Here is a 20,708-nt window from a genome sequence, read left to right as displayed (position 1 = left end):
ATTATTACTGTTGTTGTTTAAACAGTTATAATGAAGATATATTTGTGCAAGTTATTCTGTATATTAGTTTGGTATCTATAATTCTTCCTGGTATACTATCACTAATTTCTCAATGGGATGAATTATTAACAAATTTCCTGAATTTATTTTTAGCTATGGTTCCAATACTCACACACACACATGAATACTTCACAATGGTTTTTAACAATAAAATTAATACTTTATGATCATTTTGATAGCAGGTATTTTTGAACTGGCTTCATCAATTAGTTAACAGGCATTTGCTAGAAATAGTTAGAGAAAGCAAAGAAGCTTATTAAAAATTACTTTCATTTTACGTTCAGTATCAGTTGTATCATTATTCATATTACATTCAGTATCAGTTGCTGTCTACATTAAACATTCTATAGTTTATTAACAAAAATAAAGATATGATTTAGGAAAAAAAGTACAATCATAATTTACAATTCTTTATAAAAACACAAAATGATACACAGTTTATTAACTTTCATTTGAAATAAAAGGATTAGGAATAGACTCCATGCCCTCTGTTGGACAAATCACAACAACTGCAGTTCCTCGACACACAACCAATCCAAGAGACCGCCTGTCGTCTGTTAATTTATAAGCATCATCAGGATCTAAAGATAATAAAAAAGATTCAGAAATTTATTTCACAGTGAATGATTTCAATATACAGTCAAAAGTCGTTAATCCGGACCTCAAAGCTACAAACTATCTGTGCATGCGTCAACGCATAATACCTTCACGCATGCGCGTAATAATTTACGCATGTACATATGCATTTATGCATGCGCATAATATGTTTATGCATGTGCGTTTAATGTATAACGGATGGTATAAGCTATGCTAAAATTATCTATTTCAGTTAATGTTGCAGATTGCGTTGTTCCTTAATCTTCGAATTGGAACCGGCTTATTATTTTTTGCAGACTGTTAGAGCAAGCAATTTTATATAAGTTGGAACTTTCGATTATGTCAAATAGAATTTCCGATGATGGATCTACAAAGGGAAAGCAGTTTCGATGTCCATAAAACAAAAAGTGGAATTGCTGCAAAAAATGGATAAAGGCATATCCTTTGTTTCTCTAACCATTCTGAAATCTGTTTATCAATATCACGCTGCTCTGCGGGTGGGGGGGGGACGTTGCGGCGCGCAATGAACTGCAAGTTGATCTGTCAGCACTATCCTTATCTTCAGGGCAGATGTTTTTATTTTATTCGGCTTATAATTCCTTACTAAATGTAGTATTTCATCTCGATATACTCCGTCTTTGATATGATTTAAATCAAATTCCTCGTCATTATAAATATCACGAATACAAATCAAATAGTTTTCTGGTTGCAATTTTCTAATTTCGACTATGCGTAACATATGCTTTACGCATGCGCGTTGAAAGAAATGTTTAATAAAGTAAGCAAATAAATATTAAGCTTTTTTTTTTGTTAATTTTGATATCCTTTAGATCATAATTGCTCTTTATTTCATAAATTATGGTTTCATATTTTGAATTTTATAATTTCTGCATGCCATTTTACCAGATTTAAACTGATGATCTATAATCCGGAAAAATCGATAATCTGAAATTGCTGAAGTCCCGATGAGTACGGATTAAAGACTTTTGACTGTACAACATTAAATGAATTATTCTTAACTACAATTAAAGTAGATCAGATATATTCTACAATATTTTTTTTCTCTTCTAAATAATATACATAGATTCTAAAATTTCTCCACAATGCACCTGCTCAGACTCATCTCTAACAACTTGTTGTTTGACAGCAGAAACTCTTTCTTGAATTTTTCGAGCTGTATCTTTAACTGTGTCTGTTCTGCCTTCCACAGCCTCATATATGTTTTCTATTATAGCAGTAATTTTTCTTTTCATTTCCTCTCGACCCGCTTAAATTATTTCTTGGCTAGGTTTCATTTCTTCTTTGGATTTTGGATACAGCAAAGCAGCCAGCAGCTGCCTTAATTGCTCCTCCATTGCTCTTGTCACAAGCATTCAATACCACTTCTGACCAGGGCTATGGAGTCGGTAGGGAAAATGACCAAATCCGACTCCTGGAATTTCAATAACTCTGACTCCCTCATATATATGTAAACATATACACATGAGTTACAGCTTATTTTTTTAATATAAAAAAGTAACAGAAGCTACAGAAAAAAAATTGATGGCATAGCAAATTATTTATATTAATTAGCATTTATTATGAAGTGGAAAAACTGGCATTAGTAACTTCTAAGAAAAAGTATAACTTCGGCATGATCTTCTTTGTTAGAGGACCATAGATCCAATTTAATAAACTTCAGAATTAAGAAGAGTCTTTCCACACTGACTTAAGCAGGAGGAAGAGCTGTTACTGTTAGGGCTACTTCTTTTAGCTTTTCAGGATAGATTTTTATAAGTTCTAAAAATGGTATCTTGCAAGAGAAATCATACTTCTCTATTTCTTCAAAGGCAGTGCAGAAATCTTGTTTGTATTTTTTCGTTTTTATATCTAAAGGCTCTTGATTCTTTATTTTCATTTGCTTTGCCTTAGCCTTTTCAATATTATCCAAATATTTCTCAAAATCTATTTCAACACTGGAAGAGGATGATACAGCCTCAGTTGCAATGTCTGCAGTTTGAATGTACTGATTTTGAATACTCCAATTGTTCTGAGAATAATTTCATTCTTAATAAGAGTTCATAGATGGCTTTCTACGCCTTTTTAATCTCTTTGTCATCGAACAAAATTCGGTGTTTTGGATCTACATATATTGAACCCAGCAAGATCTCCTTGTCTAGCAAAGTAGTGTCTCTTTTCTTCATTGGAGAAATGATTCCTTATGCAATAAACCCTCCATTTCAGAAAAAACAAACATCACATTCTAACATTCTTACCTCCTATTAGTTCTTCAGATTGTAGCTTTTTTGTGGCTATATACGGTGTAGAAAGAAGAGTTTCCAATTCTGCAAGATCATTTCACAGTCTTTCTGTTAGTGAAACATTAGGGTTATCTACATCTTATAAAGAGTTGTTAATTCTAACAACCTCTATTATCAAATATGTACTTTCCCATCGCGCTGCTTTATCAATAATTGCTCCTTTTCCTGCTCGCTTCCTAAGAATGGCATCAGTTTCGGGAGTTCTTGCTGCTTACTATAATTTGCCAATGAGATTTGTAACTAAATGAACCAGTTTAATCAATAATGGCAAATATCACATCCATCCTCCTCCCTTATATTTGTTTATTAATATGTCAATAAAATAAAAATAACTATTTATTATACCTAGGCCATAAATAAAAATATTAACTCAGTTTGTCATTAATTTTTTTTAATTCACTTTAATTTCATTTCAAATTCAAACTGTCCAACAAAAACTAGAGTCGGAATGAGTGGACGTGTTTTAGCGATTCCAGCTCCGACTCCTTTTACCTCTAAATCAGCCTGACTCCGACTCCATAGCCCTGCTTCTGACACCAAAAGGCATTGTGTGCATACGTTCTTAATGGTTTGAATACACACAGAATCAATGACAGCTTGATAAAACTTGTTTTACTAAAAGAAACACTTAATAGTTCTTGAACATTTCACAAAAAATACTTGCGCAGCTCTTCTCAGTATTACACAGTACACATTTCAAACTACTAAGAACATTAAACAAAGTGCATTTAAACAACGAAGCTCACAATACTTTCAGTACTCAAGTCAGATCTGATTTAAGAAATGAGAAACTGATGTTCTTGCCGCCATTGTATAGACCCCCCGGCAGCTAAGAAATCTCTAGTACCTTCTTGAAATTACTGGAAAGTTTAATATGGGGGCCGGATACATTTACATATTAGGGATCAATTACAGTTATTCATTTGCAAAGCATTATAGTGCACAGGGATCAGACCAAACTATCACCAAGTTTGGTGACTTTTGGTGATTTCTAACCAAATCTGGAGCAAAAATCAGACACCAAAACCATAGAAAACTTGGTGATACCTTGCAAATTTAGCAAACTAGTCATTTACTTTAATTGCACTGTAATCTCATTTCTCTGGCAAAGCTTTGTCTCTTTAAAGCATTTCATATTATACAAAAAATACAATTTCACTAAAATTATTTACATACAAACAAAATTCATAGCAATATTTAATATATGTGTGAATATGAATATAATTTAAAAAATTGTATTCATATTCACGTATATGTAGAGTAAGTACAGTCATGCATATGTATAGTAAGTCAAAAAAATATAAAACTTACCCCTAAGGAATTCTGTTGTATTATCAAGCACAAGATTCAACAGTGGATCATATCCTTTCAAAATTCCAGAAGCTAAATCAAATAACAGCACAACATTAAGCATCAAAACGAAAGCACTGCTAAAGTTCAATTAATTGCACAATATCAACTTTGTACAAACATCTTGCAATTTAACTATTTAGTATGCCTGCAGAGTTAACATACGACAAATCTCCAAAAATGTGATACAATATACTTTCAATAGCTATGACTTCATTTTCTAAAAACAATACGGAATAACGTCTGAGATCCAGAATCATCACGACTTTGGTGATTTTGGATATTTTTGTATTTTAGATTATCAATTAAAATCTAGTAAGATGACATGCAGACATAGCAACACTGGGGCTTCTTTTATTGTTTAGGTCTGACAGAAAAATGCTACCTCCTGAAACTGCTTAAGGGCTGAATGTGTGACCTTGACCAATATCAATCAATATATTGTCACTGACCACAGTGCTACTTCCTAAACCAACAGGTGTTTGACTGTGACAGGCAGGAAAATCGGTTAACTGGGAGAAAAATCGCATTCACCGCATAGCTTTTGCTGAAAAAGCAGGCTTTTAATCAATAGTCTCCATTCAAAATTTTTTTATATATATATATATTTTCGACTGGTGGTCCAGAGACTAGATCCTTCTGGATATTTGACATTCAGATTTTGGACTACGTACTATATGTAAGTACCTGCTCCCAAATACAGAAAATGACAACCTTGCTAATCATCCACCAAATCCTCTGCTTGTGAGACATAAAATAAATAAATAAATAAATAAATAAAAAATAAAAATAATATGAAGATTCAGGCATAATAATAATACTTTAACCTTGCATTCTGCCAACAAAGAGTTTAACATAATTAAAAATTAGACAAAAATCAACCTTAGATTACAATAGATTTTGGATAAAACTCAAATTTGAGTAGCTGTTGTACAGTTAATTAGTCAACACATGGAAAATTCTACAAACCTAACTAGCTTTTACTTCCGGTGAGGGCACTGCTATCGCCTTATGACATCATATTTCTCTACAGCTGTTTTACAAATTTGAATTTTATTTAAGATCTGCACCAAACTAAGCTCTTTTTTTGGGGGGGGATGGGGAAGAATTAAACTTAATTTAAATTCTACATTGGCATGTTTTTCTTTTAATTAGTAAAATAATGTTAAAATTTGGCTGCTCACATTTGTGTTAATACTTTATTCTAAAACGACATTTCTTAAACAGTGTGTCGCAACCCCAAATGAGGTCGCAAAGTGAAGTGTTGGGGGTCACGAAAATTTAATTCAAATGCATAAAGAAACACTAGTCGCAATCCCTTCATTATCTTTAATGTAATGTATAAAATTTTCTGTACACTGCAATTATAAAATCACAATACTGGTCGAGTTGAACTGTAAATTATATTCACACATTTAAAAATAGTACTAAGTGCATCGTAATAGGATTGTTACATTGCATACAAATTATTTCAGAATGAAAATATAATGCAAAAGCATAGAATGCAATATTCTGTGCCACATGCATGCATTTTTGGAAATTTCTTACAATCAAATTTAGCATGTTTAAAACATAGAGGCAAAGCATTTTTTTCCTCTTGCAAATTTGATGCCTCACAACATTCAATTTCAAGTTTTATGAAATACACAAATCTGATGCAGTAATTTCTTTGTTTGATTTTCCCCCCTTTGTTTAAATTCATATATGAACTTTTCTAAGATAGATTTTTAATAACACAGGTATTAATAGCTGACCAAATGAACCTTTCATAACACCTTGCAGTTTCAAATTCCAAACTACAGTTGTGATTTCACTGAAAGCTTTAAGACTAGCATTCTTTATTGGTACCACATTTAATCACTTGTTCATGAATTGACTAATTATCACTTCTTTTTTCCCAAATCTTTCCTTCAAAGTTTTAATACTCTCATCATAATTCTTTTTGCTTTACTCTAATGAAGATACTAAATTACTTGCTGCAACAAGTATCTATACATAATACACTCAACAGTCTCAACGATGCAAACTCTCGATGTACCAACTCATGATACAGCCGACGACCAACTCGATGGACTAGGCATTGACTAACTGACTCTCACTCACTGACTGACTGTCTGTGTACCAGCAGGGTTTATATAGCTTTTGGCTTGTGCTTGAGAATTTGTTCCAGAAGGTTCTCCATTCCTATATGGCATATTGCCAGTTTTGTTGCCAAATGGACAATTTCTTGTCATATATGGCAACCCTAAAAATGCTTTGTGCGGAAGCTGTCTTACCGCGGCTGGACATTTCATAACACTATTAAATTATCTTTTAATAAGATAATTATATTAAAAGCTTCCAAAAATTAATAGCAATTAGTGAGATTCAATCCTCGGACCTTGTAATCTCGAGTCTAACACACCAACACTGAAATAGGGAAGTATACAGATATTTCTGGATTTCACATTTTAGACATTTTTAAAAATATTTTAAAACTTTTAAAATAAACATAACATAAAAGAGAATATTATAGAGTTTAAGATTAGCAGGCTCCTAAGTCACATAATTGTTAAATCTTAAACTAGCAGCGTTATGATAAACACGGGGAATATCTGTGGTAAAATTTAATCTATAGTAATAGATGTGAAAATAATTTTGAACAGACTGATAATAATGCATAATATTTCTTGTAGATGAAGACTGGATACATTGAGGATATATACAGAATTGAAAAAGAACACATATTTTTACAGCTGACAAAAAAAAAAAAAAAAAAAAAAAAATTACATATGATATAAGTCTTAAACAGTTTTTAATTTTTTTTTTAAATATTAGTAATGAATACATTGCAGGTTAAAGAGCTGTATCTAGTGCAATCAATATATGACATAAAATAAAGTCTTCTGAAAAATCACTTGCCAGATTAACATTATATGGTAACTTTCAAGCACAAATAAATTCATTATGTTCATTACATACACCATTAATACATCATTACATACATTAAACATACACACAAAATATATGCATTCTCAGAATTTAATTTGTAAGTGCAATGCCAAATTTAAGTTTCAATTTGCATCAAAATCTAAATTACCCTCTCTTCCTCCTTGAAATTTTACACGAATAGGCTTTTCTAAATACTTTGACAGGTCTACAATACTTTCCTTCCTTTTCTTTTCCTTGTCACCACCAGCTCGGTCACCTCCACCTGCCTGCAGTACAATCAATACAGAAGTATGTAATACAGAAATATCTCAATGTGAAAATTATCAATAATAACTTCTGAGCTGCATGACTACCTTTATCTGGTTATGAGATTAATTTTTATTAGGTATATATTATTTATAATATTTTGGGTCCTTATTTTTTAATGATCGCACTATTGTTCTAATGAATTATGCTTATGAAGACCAAAGTTATAATAACTAATTATACAGATTTAACTGAACACAAGTCTTTATCACTAAAAAGCCACGCTACTCAGATGTTTAGGGTCTGAAAACATATAAAACACTCTCTTTTAAAATATATAATAATTTACCAATTTACCATTTATTTATAATAATTTCTCTATAACCTACAATGGAACCATGTATTTTATCTACTTCTAATTCTATAATAGAGCTCTGAAGCAATCCTACTATAGATTAGTTACTGACGGAAAAGTGGATTCTCTCAGTACAGATTCAGATGCTGAAAATGAAATGTCACATGGAAATAGGATGGGTGTTAAAGCATTACTGTACATTTCTCAAATTAATGATGTTTCAAGAAAAGCAATAAAGTAAACTAAACTACTGTTCTATGAAAAGATGATTTTTACTTTCTTGTATGAAGTACTGAAATTGCAAAAAATTCCAGGTGTCATATTTTGATGGAAACATCCATTTTGACTGCTCTCAAATTCATTCAGGTGATACGCCTGCACACAGAATAAAGGACCTCCTTTTTCCCCCAAACAGATTGTAAAATGGATTCAAAAGGGATTTTTCTCATGACATGAGTACTTGCATGTGTCTGACATGTACACATGTACATGAGTACTTACATGTGTCTTGCATAACTCAAAAATGATTAGCAGTAGAATGTTGAAATTTTGTATACCGGACTGCTGTTATACCTAGTTGTGCACCTTCCCTTTTTATTGCAATCAGTAGTAGCAAACATGTTAGTGTGCATATATATACGTGTGTGTGTATGAAAAATAAGCAATATGCAAAGATTACATTAGCAGCATAAATTAATTTTCCTTCTCTATTCTAAATATAGTAATTTCTCTGCACTGCGTCATTTTGAGATTAATCCATGTCATATGAATTACTTAATTCTGGTGATGTAAATGGAACTAAAACAGACAATAGTAATTTTTATTCAATCAAAATGCATTGAAAACCTAAACTAACTCGGTATGGATTAAGATTTCACATTGAATTAAGATTTCAGTCTGAATTAAGATATACAGTCCATAATCCGGATTCATCGGGAATTCATGGGGCGATTCCGGATTAAGGGTTTTTCCGGATTATATATCATCAGTTTAAATCTGGTACGATGGCATGCAGAAATTATACAATTAAAAATATGAAACCGTGTTTTATGAAATACAACGCAATTATGATCTAAAGGGTATCAAAATTTAAAAAAAAAAAAAAAAAAGTTTAATATTTATTTTTTTACTTTATTAAACATTTCTTTCAATGTAAGTTGTTTAAGTTGCTTCGTTTTTTTGTGCTAAACACGCATGCGTAAACACTAAACGCACATGTGTAACATTAAACGCGCATGCATGCATAAACATTACACGCACAAGCATAACATTAAACGCATAACGCACATATGTAAGTTTGTGGCTTTGAGGTCAATGGACGTCCTTATTACAGACTTTGTACTGTATAAAGCATTTGCTTTCTACACTTTGGCCTAGCTGGACTGCAGTCTGTCTGCTTCTTATATCTTACTGCAAACTTATCTAAAATATAAACTTTTTGGAATAGCCACAATTAATGTGCCAACTTGATTGTGGCCCAACATGTTTACTGAAATAAAAAAAAGTTGAATTAAATGTACCTTGCTTGCCAAATCTCTGATTCATTGTGGATCGAAGTTTCAGCATTCTACCACATGAAAATTCTTGCTCTCCATTATGGATTCAAAAACCTGTGTTCTACTACAGAATCTATTCCACACATATATACAGGATGTCTCAGTACCACATTTCAGAAATTCTAAGATTAGGGTGCACCCCCATAACTCCGAATCATACAGCAATGCAGGGTCTAAAATGCTTTTCTAATGTGGTAGATGGTGTCGAGCAAAAGTTCCGAGAGTTCTTGCAGGGAACTCATTTCATTCAAGGAGTAGAGTTACTAGAATGAATAATTATATGAACACGGAGTTAGCCGATATGCATTTGGCATATGGGACTGCAGATTGTAATGGGCCAACCGTGCAGTGCTTGTACACGGAATGACATCTTATAACCACCCAGCCATAATATCTTCGCAAAGCTGCACTGGAGTTTAACTGAAAAAGGTGCCTTTCAAATAGCTGCCATGAATCGGGCATGATCAATACGGATTCTGGACATCAAATAGAATGTGCTACATCAGGTACAGGTACTCCAAAATTGAGTGTGCAAAGTATAGCACATGCAGTTGGGGTTACCCATTCCAGCATCTGAGAAAATCTCAGAGAAAACGAAACGCATCCGTATCACGTGCAACATATCCAGGCAATTAAATACCAGGTGATTATGCACCTCATATTGCTTTTGCACAATGGTTACCTTGAAAGGTGTGGTACAGATCACCATTTCCATGCTAATATGCTGCTCACCAATCAGGCATCCTTCACAAGGGAAGGAATATTCAATGCACATAATGCCCATCTCTGGTAGAGAACCCTCATGCAACACAACATCGTGCAGCGCTGAGTCGGTTAATGTTTGGGTCGGAATTGTGGAAGAAAACCTCATCCAACCTTACCTGTTGCCTTTTTGTCAAACAGGTTGTAAATACTTGATCTTTCTGCAACAAGTCATGCCATAACTTTTAGATGATGAACAAAATTGGTGTGACATACAATGGGGTCCCTGCATATTTCAGCCATAATGTTCGTACCCGAATCATAGTAGCTGCAGGGGGAATTTGAGATATGCCTGGAATATTCCAGAATATTCAAAATTCCATGCACCATAGATGTCAGCCATGCACTGAAGTTGGTCGCCCAAACTTCAAACACTATCTTGACTCATGTTACTTTGGTTCATGTAAATTTATTATTAATTTATATATGTTTTGTAATATAAAGAGTTAAAAATATTTCTTCTGATTTTAGCTGAAAAAATTAACTTGCTTATTAAAAATGGTAATTTAAAAAGATAAATGCTATTAATTCTTTTTACAATTTTGAAACAATATTCAATTGAATATTCAAACACTAAAAAATTACAAATATTCTTTTGGAAAACTTATTTACTTTAATTATACTTTACACTTTTGATTTGAATGTTCTCAAACTGGAAGGGGGGAAAGAGTTTTGGTTCTTATCCTCGTTCTTTTTTTTTAATTCATCTATCATCACATCTGAATCTAACGGAAAAAATGCAGGATGTACAGTGATTATTTGAAATACGGGTTTATTCAGTTTCATTTAAATAAAATGTTACCAATGTGTCTAATTTCAAAATGTTTTTTCAAATGACGGTATGAAGCCTTCCAAAACTCGCAGAATATCTGTCAAAAGCATATCCAAATAAAAAGAATTGAAATTTACATTATTTTCAAGGTTCCAAAGAAAAGTTTGAAAAACAGGCTAACCTGGCAAATTTACTTTTAACAGCATACAGATAAGATAATGATAGATTGCCTCTCCTTATAATATTGCAAGTATTGCAATAGCATACATTCACATAATAATACTACATATAAATATCAGTAAATTAGCACAAAAATCACTTACTTTTAAGACAAAATTACTTCTAATCAACTGACCCACCAGCAACTGAACGGTAAACAACCAGGCTGAACTACTATTATTGAATCTAGATTCAATTCCAAGCAAATAGGCTAGCTGTATGGGCATCTGCACGATTTTCCAGATGTGTAATTTTTTTATATGAGTAAATTTCCCTTACAAAGTCCTCTATGAAGGCATCCCTCCACTTCACAGGTAACTCCTGACTGTTTTGCCATAATTAAATAAACCAAAACAAACGTACCTTCTAATTAACCAATAGAACTAAAATGAAACTGAAACTATGCTTTTCTTAATCTTCTATCAATATTATAATCTTTGTATAGTTAATGTGCCATCCACTATCTCTATTTTCACAAATAATGTGAATTTGAAAAACCTATACTAAATTACAAGTATTTGTAGTGCTTCAATATATTTATTCAAAGAAATACCCTTTATAAAAATTATTTAAATGCAGCAATTTTTTAATACTATCATGTACAAAATCCCTTCATATTACGGTAAAATATTTTTATTATAATTGCTCAATATTTACATTATATGCTAAGCAGTTTTTTAAATTGCAAAAATAAATCCTTTTACACTTGAACATCATTAATGGAGTCATTCTGCTAGTATAGAAGAACATCTATAGGTTACTTTATATGTATAGGGATTATTATAACGACCTTTATTTTTAAATATCAAACTGATGCCAGGATTATCACCAAGTTCATGATTACTTCTCAAATACACTTTGTTGTTGCCATATCTCCCCAGTAGTTTTCGATAATGCATCAGAAGCATTTTTTCACTACATGAATCTAATGAGGTAAGAATCAAGATGATTGTGAACCATGCTTTGATGATTTTTACTCCACCATTTATCGCATTTTATACACGAACAGCTCGTACTGGATCAATAACATTAAATGGTGAAAATATATTTCAGGGTGGTCCTTGGCGAAAATTGGTGATTGGCCAGCAAGGCACAACTTCAAGATGGTCGTTACACAAAAGCAAAATAACAAATCAAAGAATTACACAAACTCGGGGTCCAAATACACATCGATCTATTTTCACTTTAAAAAAAAATAAAAAAATCACAGAATTGCACAAATTCAGCATTGCACACTCCCTTTGTCCATGTACACACCAATCTACTTTCACTTAAAAATAGAAGCAGCACCCAATTCTACACTACTGCCAAACAAAAAATGGTACTTTTCCATTAGTCGGGCGCAAGCGAAAAATCGCCATATAATGCAGAATTCCGGAAAATTTCTTACAATCATAAGAGGTATGTTCGTTTAGGGTCATGTGCTCTATTCTCTGAGTTCACTCAAAACAAAGCATTAAGCATTAAAAACAAAGCTTTGTTGTTCTCATCTTAATTTTTATTTTAAAAAATGATGAAAATTTGGGATTTAGCTACAACTGAAGAAGATGCAGTCTCTTTTTTTCAAGAGAAAGGTATATTGGCAAAGAATGCAACACGCTATCAGAATCATGAAATGAAACTGTCTTTTTGTGACGGAGTACTTTGGTGGTGCAATCTTCTAACATGCTGCACAAAGAAGACCATTCCATTCGCAAGAAGACCACATACCATTCGCAATGGTATGTGGTTCGAATCATCCAGATTGAGTTTTCTAACATCTTTGAGATTTATTTACTGTTGAAGCGAAGAGATGACATCAGTCAAATGATGTGAAAAACTGGATATGAATCATAATACAGTTGTATATCAGAACAACTACTTAAAAGAAGTTTGTGTAGAAGTATTAGCAGAACGTGAGAAAAAAAAATCGGTGGTCCTGAAAAAATAGTGGAGATAGACAAGAGTTTATTTACAAAATGAAAGAACAATGCCGACAGAATTCTTCCACAACAGTGGATATTTGGTGGCGTTTGCTGCGAAACAGACAATTGCTTTCTAGTTAAAAGTTCCAAACCGTTCTTTACCAGTACTGTTACATGCAATAACAAATCACATCGAAGAAGGGCCAATCATTTATTCTGATTCCTGGAAGTCCTACTGCACAACTAAAATGGAAGAAGCTGGTCTACAGCATTTCAAAGTCAATCACACGTACAATTTTGTTGATCCTGACACTGATGTAAACACTCAGAAAATCGAACAACTTTGGGGCAGTACCAAATGGAAAAATAAAAAACATCAGAGAACTTCTTGCCACCATTTGGAGTCATACCTCGCTGAATTTATGTGGAGACGAGAAGTAAAAGATCCATTTGAGCAAATTCTCAAGGAAATCACCGTATTTTGGAAAAACCAAGAATTATCAGCTTTCTTTTTGGGTACAACTGTTTTGTTTACAATTCATTAATATTTGTTTATAGTTAAACTTGTTTTGCTTATTATTAATAAATATTTGTTTATAGCTGTTTATAGACTTTGTTGATTGTTTTGTCATTCATTTTGCTTGGCAACTTGGCTTGCACTTGCTTCACAATTAGTGACATTTAAGCCCGGCTAAAAAAAAGTACCCAAAATAGATATAATCTCAATAAACTGCATTTTAAATCAAACAAGTAAATAAAATAAAAAAGGAAATACATCATATTGCATCCACTTAACCTTACTTAGATATTTCTGTGTCTTCAGTCTGTGGCATACAAAATTCCTAACAACATCCAAACACTTTCTAAAATTATCTGTAGTAGAATCTGTATACTGGCATCACCAGATAAATTAAAAAAAAAAAAAAATAAGAGTAAAAAATATCCTCCATAGGTGCCGGACTATCCATGGCATTTCTTACATGAACTTTTCTCATGACAAACCCATTCAAAGCCATCTGAACGACCTTTACATTCGATCATACCTATTTCCTTCATACAAACAGGATACTTATAATGACTACTAAGTAAACCTTCATTTACACACCAGTCAATTAGCAATTTTACAACGTAATGCACAAAATAAGTAATGTACATCCTAACTGACATCCAATGCAGAAATAAGCCCTTACAAATATTTTCCCATCAGTCAAATTCACCGTAATCACGCAAACCAATCATATCATAAGAGTTTCCATAACATTCAACTACTCAGGTTACCATAAATGAAACAACAATTTGGAGATGAATGAAACAATAACCTAGCGATAATCCAAGGGGCACCCTCAAATACAGACTAACCAATTAAATTAACAGTTCACGATGAACTTTCACTCACCTGCATTTCCCATTCCTTTGTTATATAGCTTGCCAACAGTCTGAATAAATTGTCGATTCCTCATCTACATGGTCAGTGGCTGCCTCTCTGTTTGGATCTTTACTGAAAGAATTCACCAGCTTCTCAGAATAATCCACAAAATGACCAACATTATAGAGGAATCCTGCCAGCTTTGTTTATTCCTCCATAAGAACAGATTTTTATTTATAACACCTATTCCTTTATTTGGTTGTCCTATTATATGTAGAGAAAACACCTCTCTTATAAAACTGTTCCAGTCAATTGTTACAATTTCATAAAGGCTGAGTTGTTTCTCCCACCATTAGTTGAAAAAAAAATTCAAAGAAACATTTCTGGAAATCTCGGCCTCCAGGATATCTATGTGGTTGATTTACATAAAAACCACTTCTCTGGCCACCTACACAAAACAGAGCATACATAGCCAGAACATAGCTTCAAGTGGGAATGTTTTGAATCCTTCTATTAAACCAATAATGAGGGAAAATTTGTTTTTCAGGAAAGTTTTTTTAACATCACACCCTGCTAGAAGTGATACTCCATTAATTAAAGTCAATTCTGTTAAAGCTTACAAGAAAAAAGTATCACTGACTTTTTCAGCTTTCAGTACTTAAAATCATAAATCACACTTCAGCACGAAGTAGTCTTTAATTAAAGACTCACATCATAGATTTAAAGATAGTCTCTATCATTAAAACACTATAACTGCAGTGATTATTTACACAATAGAATCAGTTTCAATGAAAACAAACTTTATTTTAATGAAAGAAACAATGACGCTCCTCGCGTTGTTACATCCTTCTCAAACTTGAATATCTCCTACTGTTGCCATACACAAGTAGCTAAATTATACTAACAAAATAAGAAAGGCATTATTAACATCCTCCCACCTTTTGATTATAAACCATAATCAAAACATAAAATTACCATTAAATATATTAAATAAATAAAACACAGAAATACATTCAAGCATAAAAAATAATAATAGCAACCAATAAAAATGTATTTCACTAAAGCACTTATTTAAATTATAAGTCCAGTTTTTTTTTAATCTTAATTTTTCTACCAATCCTACTAAAATTTGGCTTGTTGTCAAAGAACTTGGTCAAACTATTGGATTCTGCAGGATTAGGACAGTCAGTAGGAGATGCTATTTCAAGAGGATATATTCTCTGAATAAAACGAACAAGTTCTTGGTGTAAAGTCTGCACTTTCACAAGCTGTACATTACCGTCTTTACCTGGAACAAGCTCACTAATACGACATAAAGGTTAGTTCTCTTTTTGTTATCAGCTCCCACTAGAACAATTTCACCCACAGCCACTGGGAGTCTTAGTTTTTTATCACAGTCTGCCACAGCAGTTGCCATTTCTTCATAATTGAGATGTGCCTTGCCTAACACTCTTTTTAAGAGATCTTTCAATATTGTTATTAGCCGCTCCCAGCATGTGGCAGTCGGTGAGTTAAACTTCCAATCAATCGAATTGACGACTCCATGTTTCTGTATATGATTCCAATGTAGTTGTTTTAATGAATTGGCTGCTTCAACAAAATTAGATACATTGTCACAGTATACAATAGTACATCTTCCTCTGCGAGTTATAAATCTTCTAAATGCCATTAAAAAGGCGTCTGTGGAAGCTGCAGTACTTAGCTCAAAATGTACTGCTCTGTACACTGTGCAAGTGAATATTAACACCCAACTCTTTCTACTTTCTTTTAGAAACAGAGGGCGAGCCATGTTAACCCCTGTAATTTGAAATACCGCAGCATCTTTAACACGATTTTCAGGAAGGGGTGTGCATATCGTTTCCATGTTCCTTGAACTATATCTTTTACAGATTGTGCAATTAGCCACAATGTTTTTCACAATCTTTCTTCCGTTAAGAATCTAATAATATTTTTCTCTAAGTAGATTCAAAAGTATCTGACCACATGCGTGACAATTCTTCACATGAACAGAGAAAATAAGTCATTTCACAACTTTGTGGTTTGAAGAACAGACGACCAGTTTCAGAAAATCTTCACTATCCTTCCTGTAAATAATCTGAGTTTTTACACAATAAATGCCACAATCATCTTTAAATACCTGAAGTGTTTTGAGTCTATCATGTTCCAAATCAAGGGATTCCTTTTGAATCATACGTAATATCTTTAACTCTGCTTCACAAAATTCTGTTGCATTCAATTCTCCGTATCTCCTGCTTTCGGTATTTGTACAATTATGTTTAAAACGAAGAATCCAGGCGACCATACGTACGATTCTCTCATAATTAGAAAAATGCCTGTAGTACCAATTATTATCACAAATGGTTTCATTATTCATCATTGTGCTAGTAGTTTTCAACTTTTCCCTTTGAATCTCTTCTTCATTCCAGCTATGGTGGTTACAGGAGTACATGTAATTAAGGAATTCGGTGGGATCTTTCATCCAGTATGGTCCCTCCCACCATCTTGATGTAATTAGATATTTTGCCTTGCAACGTCTGGATGGCAGATCAGCAGGATTTCTTTCTCCAGGAACGTGCTTCCAAGCTGAAGGCTTACCGAGTTCTCTGATCTCCTTAACACGGTTTCGCACAAAAACAGACCAGTTTTCATCTCTTTTAATCCATGCGGGCACTGTTGTGGAATCACTCCAGTAATATTTGTTAACGCTTTGGTTACTGAATCCGAGGGCTTTGGTTACTGAATCTGTCAATCTGGCACCAATTACAGCTGCCAAAAGCTCCATTCTTGGGATAGTGGCTCCTCTTAAAGGAGCAACTCGAGATTTTGCAGCAAGAAGGAACAGTTCAACTCGATCGTTGTTCTCAATCCTTAGAAATGTAACCACTGCATAAGTGTCTTTACTTCCATCAACAAAAGTGTGAAAAGCACCACAACTACTTAAATTTTCTGAAGTGAATTGAATAAATCTGGAAATTTCAATCTCACTTATGCATTTTAAATCTTCAAGCCATTGTAAGAAATCTTTACGAAGTTCGCCAGTCAACTCCTCGTCCCAACTGACACTTTTCTTCCATGCCTCTTGTAACATTATTTTTTGACAGAGCATAACGGGAGAGAAAAAAAACCAAAAGGATCGAATACCTTATAAACGGCAGATAACATGCTTCATTTTGTTATCTTTTCCAAATTAAAGTCATTTAACCATACCAAATTGATTTTCAGAGTGACCAGTTCTTTATTCCAAAGCAGACCTAATACCTGTGTTTCTTTCTTATCGTTGATTCCGTTGAACTCACCAGAATATTCCCATCCTCATAAGTCAAAACCGCCTTTAAACATCAATATCTTAGAATCGGAAACAAACTTTTCCAATTGTTGTTCAGTGTCAACACTAGTAGCGACATTGTCGACATAAAAACTTTGCAACAGTCTCCTCCTAAAAGCAACTTCATAATCTTCACTGTTTTCAATGTAGTGCTCAATAACCGAGGCCAGAAGGAAAGGGCTACATTTTGCACCGAAAACAAGCCTGGCATGTCAAAAAACTCTGAGTTTTTTCTCTTCCATGTTTTCCCACCATAAAAATCACAGGAAGTCTCTATCCTCTTTTCGAATACTTATTTGTAGAAAGGCTTTTTAATGTCCGCTATGAGCCCATATCGCCGCTCTCTGAATCGTAGTAGGACGTCTGGAATAAGTTCGATCAAATTAGGACCGTAAACATTCTGCACTAGAATGTTTCTTTTTTACTGGCTTATTATTATTATCTTGATACTTCCCTAAACCAAAACAAGCTACAGCAAAGCATATTCTTTCCTCTCCCTCTACTTCAGATCTCAAAAACTGCATTAAATTGTTCAATGGTTCCTTCGCTTCCGTTTTAGAATCGGAAGAATCACTACGATTCCATGCTTTTAAAAAATCTGCTGGAAAGCAGGACTCAACCATTGGATATAATATAGAAGCACATTTATCAGTTGTCACATCTAATGTTTCCAAAGCACTTAAAAAAGATTCAAATTTATCGTACAAAGAAGTTAATGAAAACTTTTCCTTAGTTTGAACAGTTACGATTAATTTCAATAATTCTCTAACTTATACTTCGACTAAAATATCTTCCCTACCAAAATGGGATTTTAAACTTTCCACCGCCTTTTCGTAATTAGCACCGATAGGCGGAAAACTCTCGACAACTTCTCTAGCGCGGGAACAGCAGCTTGAATTAAATACTGGTATTTATCCTCAGGGGCAATATCATTATCTTTATGAATTTGCTCAAATTGACTCCAGAAAGGTAGCAAATCTTTAATATCATCCCCAAATCGTCTAAATTCTAACCTAGGCAAAGTAAACTTTCGTTTCGAACTATTTACATCAGAAACAGAAATAGATGGAAATGACTCACTTTGAGTCTGTGCTTGGATTCTTGCCAACTCCAGGTCATAATCCATTTTTGTTTTTTGAAGTTCTTGCTTTATTCTCAATTTTCGAATCTCATAGTCCAGCTTATCCTTTTCAATTTGTCTTTGATCCAAAATAGCAGTTGCAAGTAAATCCTGAACAAATTCAGGATCCTTTTTGTATTCTGCACTGTTTAAAATAACTTCTTTTAAACCTACTATTGTAATGGTTGTTGGTAAACATTCACCGATTTCTTCCCCAACTTGTTTCAAAGCTTCTTTTTTAAAACATTTTATCACTTGAAACATCTTTAAATATGTAAATAGTCCTGTAACTCTAGGCCACAAATGTTAAAGCTTACAAGAAAAAAGTATCACCGACTTTTTCAGCTTTCAGTACTTAAAATCATAAATTACACTTCAGCATGAAGTAGCCTTTAATTAAAGACTCGCATCATAGATTCAGGGGTGTTTGTGGGACCCCAAAAAATCCCCTAAAACTTTTACGGACTTACTACCGACATTTTGGAGTTTCGAGAAAGGGGGGGGGGAGAGAGATGAAAACTTACAATTATGAAGTATTGAATGACCTAATTATAAAAGTTCAATGAATTACTTTTTTTGCAAAATTAATAACCATAAATTTTCAAACATATAAACCACTACATTTTATGTAAATATTTTAAATTACCTGAATTAATTCTTTAAAAAAAAATTATCTAATTTCTGCTGCTTTTTTTTTTTTATTTTCTGATGTTTGTGGGCTTGTCTTTCTCTTGTGGTGAACTTCATAATTGCAGGAAGGTTGACTTTTATTTTCCTCATTTACAGTTGAAGAAATTTCCTCGAGAACTGCACATGCAGAGGTAGAAGCAGTTTGCTTTTCTGCTAATGTAGAAGGTTTTTCAGAGACTTTTATAGGTGACTCATCTGAAATACATGTTTTTAAGTCCTCTTGATATATTTTCCAACTTCTGTTCATATTCAGTAAGAGATCTTTGTGAATTGGATCAGTCATTGGAATTTTTGAGCCATATTTTTCACATGAGGTTTCTTTAGAAGCCATTAAATCATATTTAATAGACTGCACTGCATCTAGGGAATCGATCTTAAGAGAGGTTCTATAGTCAGTGACAAGTGTATCCATTAAGTTGAATGCACTTTCCACTAATGGGCCATGGAGGCAGCTAAGGCAGGCTTTGACCAATTTAGCCAATGTAGGATACTTATAATCATTTGTGAAATCATCTTTTAAATTAAAAACTTTAGACCAATATTTATCAATTGTACACTTGACTTGATTTCCACTTTCATCAGATGTGTAGAGCATTTCTTTGGTGATATCAATATCACTCTGGTATAACCTTATTTCAGCTTCTACTTTTGACTTTTCATTATCACTAAAAATATGGGACATAAAAGATGATAATTTTTCAAAAGCTAATATTGTACTGGTTTTACCTCTTAGCTCTGGATCTAATGCTGTAAAACTAATTAGATATGAATTTTTAAGGGGTAATTTCTGTTTCATATGCTGTGCTGTATTAGTATAAGCTTTCATCAGAGAAATTTGGAATTCTTTTGTTATTGGATGATTTTTTGATAATTTCTTCAGGAGAGTGGAAGCTTCTGCACCAGTAAATATTACTTTGCTAGGTAGATGAAATTCTGGATTTGTGATATCAACCTTTAATAAATCATTATAAGATGTGCACTCTATATTTTCTGGCTTCATAAAAAAAAAGAGAAAAATTTTGCCATCAATTTATAAATACTGGAATGTATTAAATGAAGCATTGGTTTTTTTTTTGTTTCAAATAATTTAATATATGTGTTGAACTCTGGTAATACTGCTGAATATAATGTCATATGCAATAAAGTTTTGTTTTG

The 20,708-nt window shown here is 33.1% G+C and overlaps 1 protein-coding gene across 1 annotated transcript in view; it reads right to left on the bottom strand.

The window, feature by feature from the left end:
• Positions 1-457: 457 nt before the first annotated feature.
• The window catches only part of LSm7 (U6 snRNA-associated Sm-like protein LSm7), a 28,459-nt gene continuing 8,208 nt past the window's right edge, over positions 458-20,708 (bottom strand). The window contains exons 3-5 of the mRNA XM_035358909.2: positions 7,387-7,504; positions 4,269-4,340; positions 458-641 (exon numbers count right to left, since the gene is read on the bottom strand). Of these exons, the coding sequence (XP_035214800.1) occupies positions 502-641; positions 4,269-4,340; positions 7,387-7,504 (330 nt within the window). The 3' untranslated portion in view covers positions 458-501. The remainder of the gene's footprint in view (positions 642-4,268; positions 4,341-7,386; positions 7,505-20,708) is intronic.

The sequence above is a fragment of the Stegodyphus dumicola genome, chromosome 6 (assembly GCF_044657685.1).
Source record: "Stegodyphus dumicola isolate Sdum_Otavi_A_Nest chromosome 6, ASM4465768v1".
Taxonomy (NCBI): Eukaryota; Metazoa; Arthropoda; class Arachnida; order Araneae; family Eresidae; genus Stegodyphus; species Stegodyphus dumicola.
This window is presented reverse-complemented; position numbering and strand designations above follow the sequence as displayed.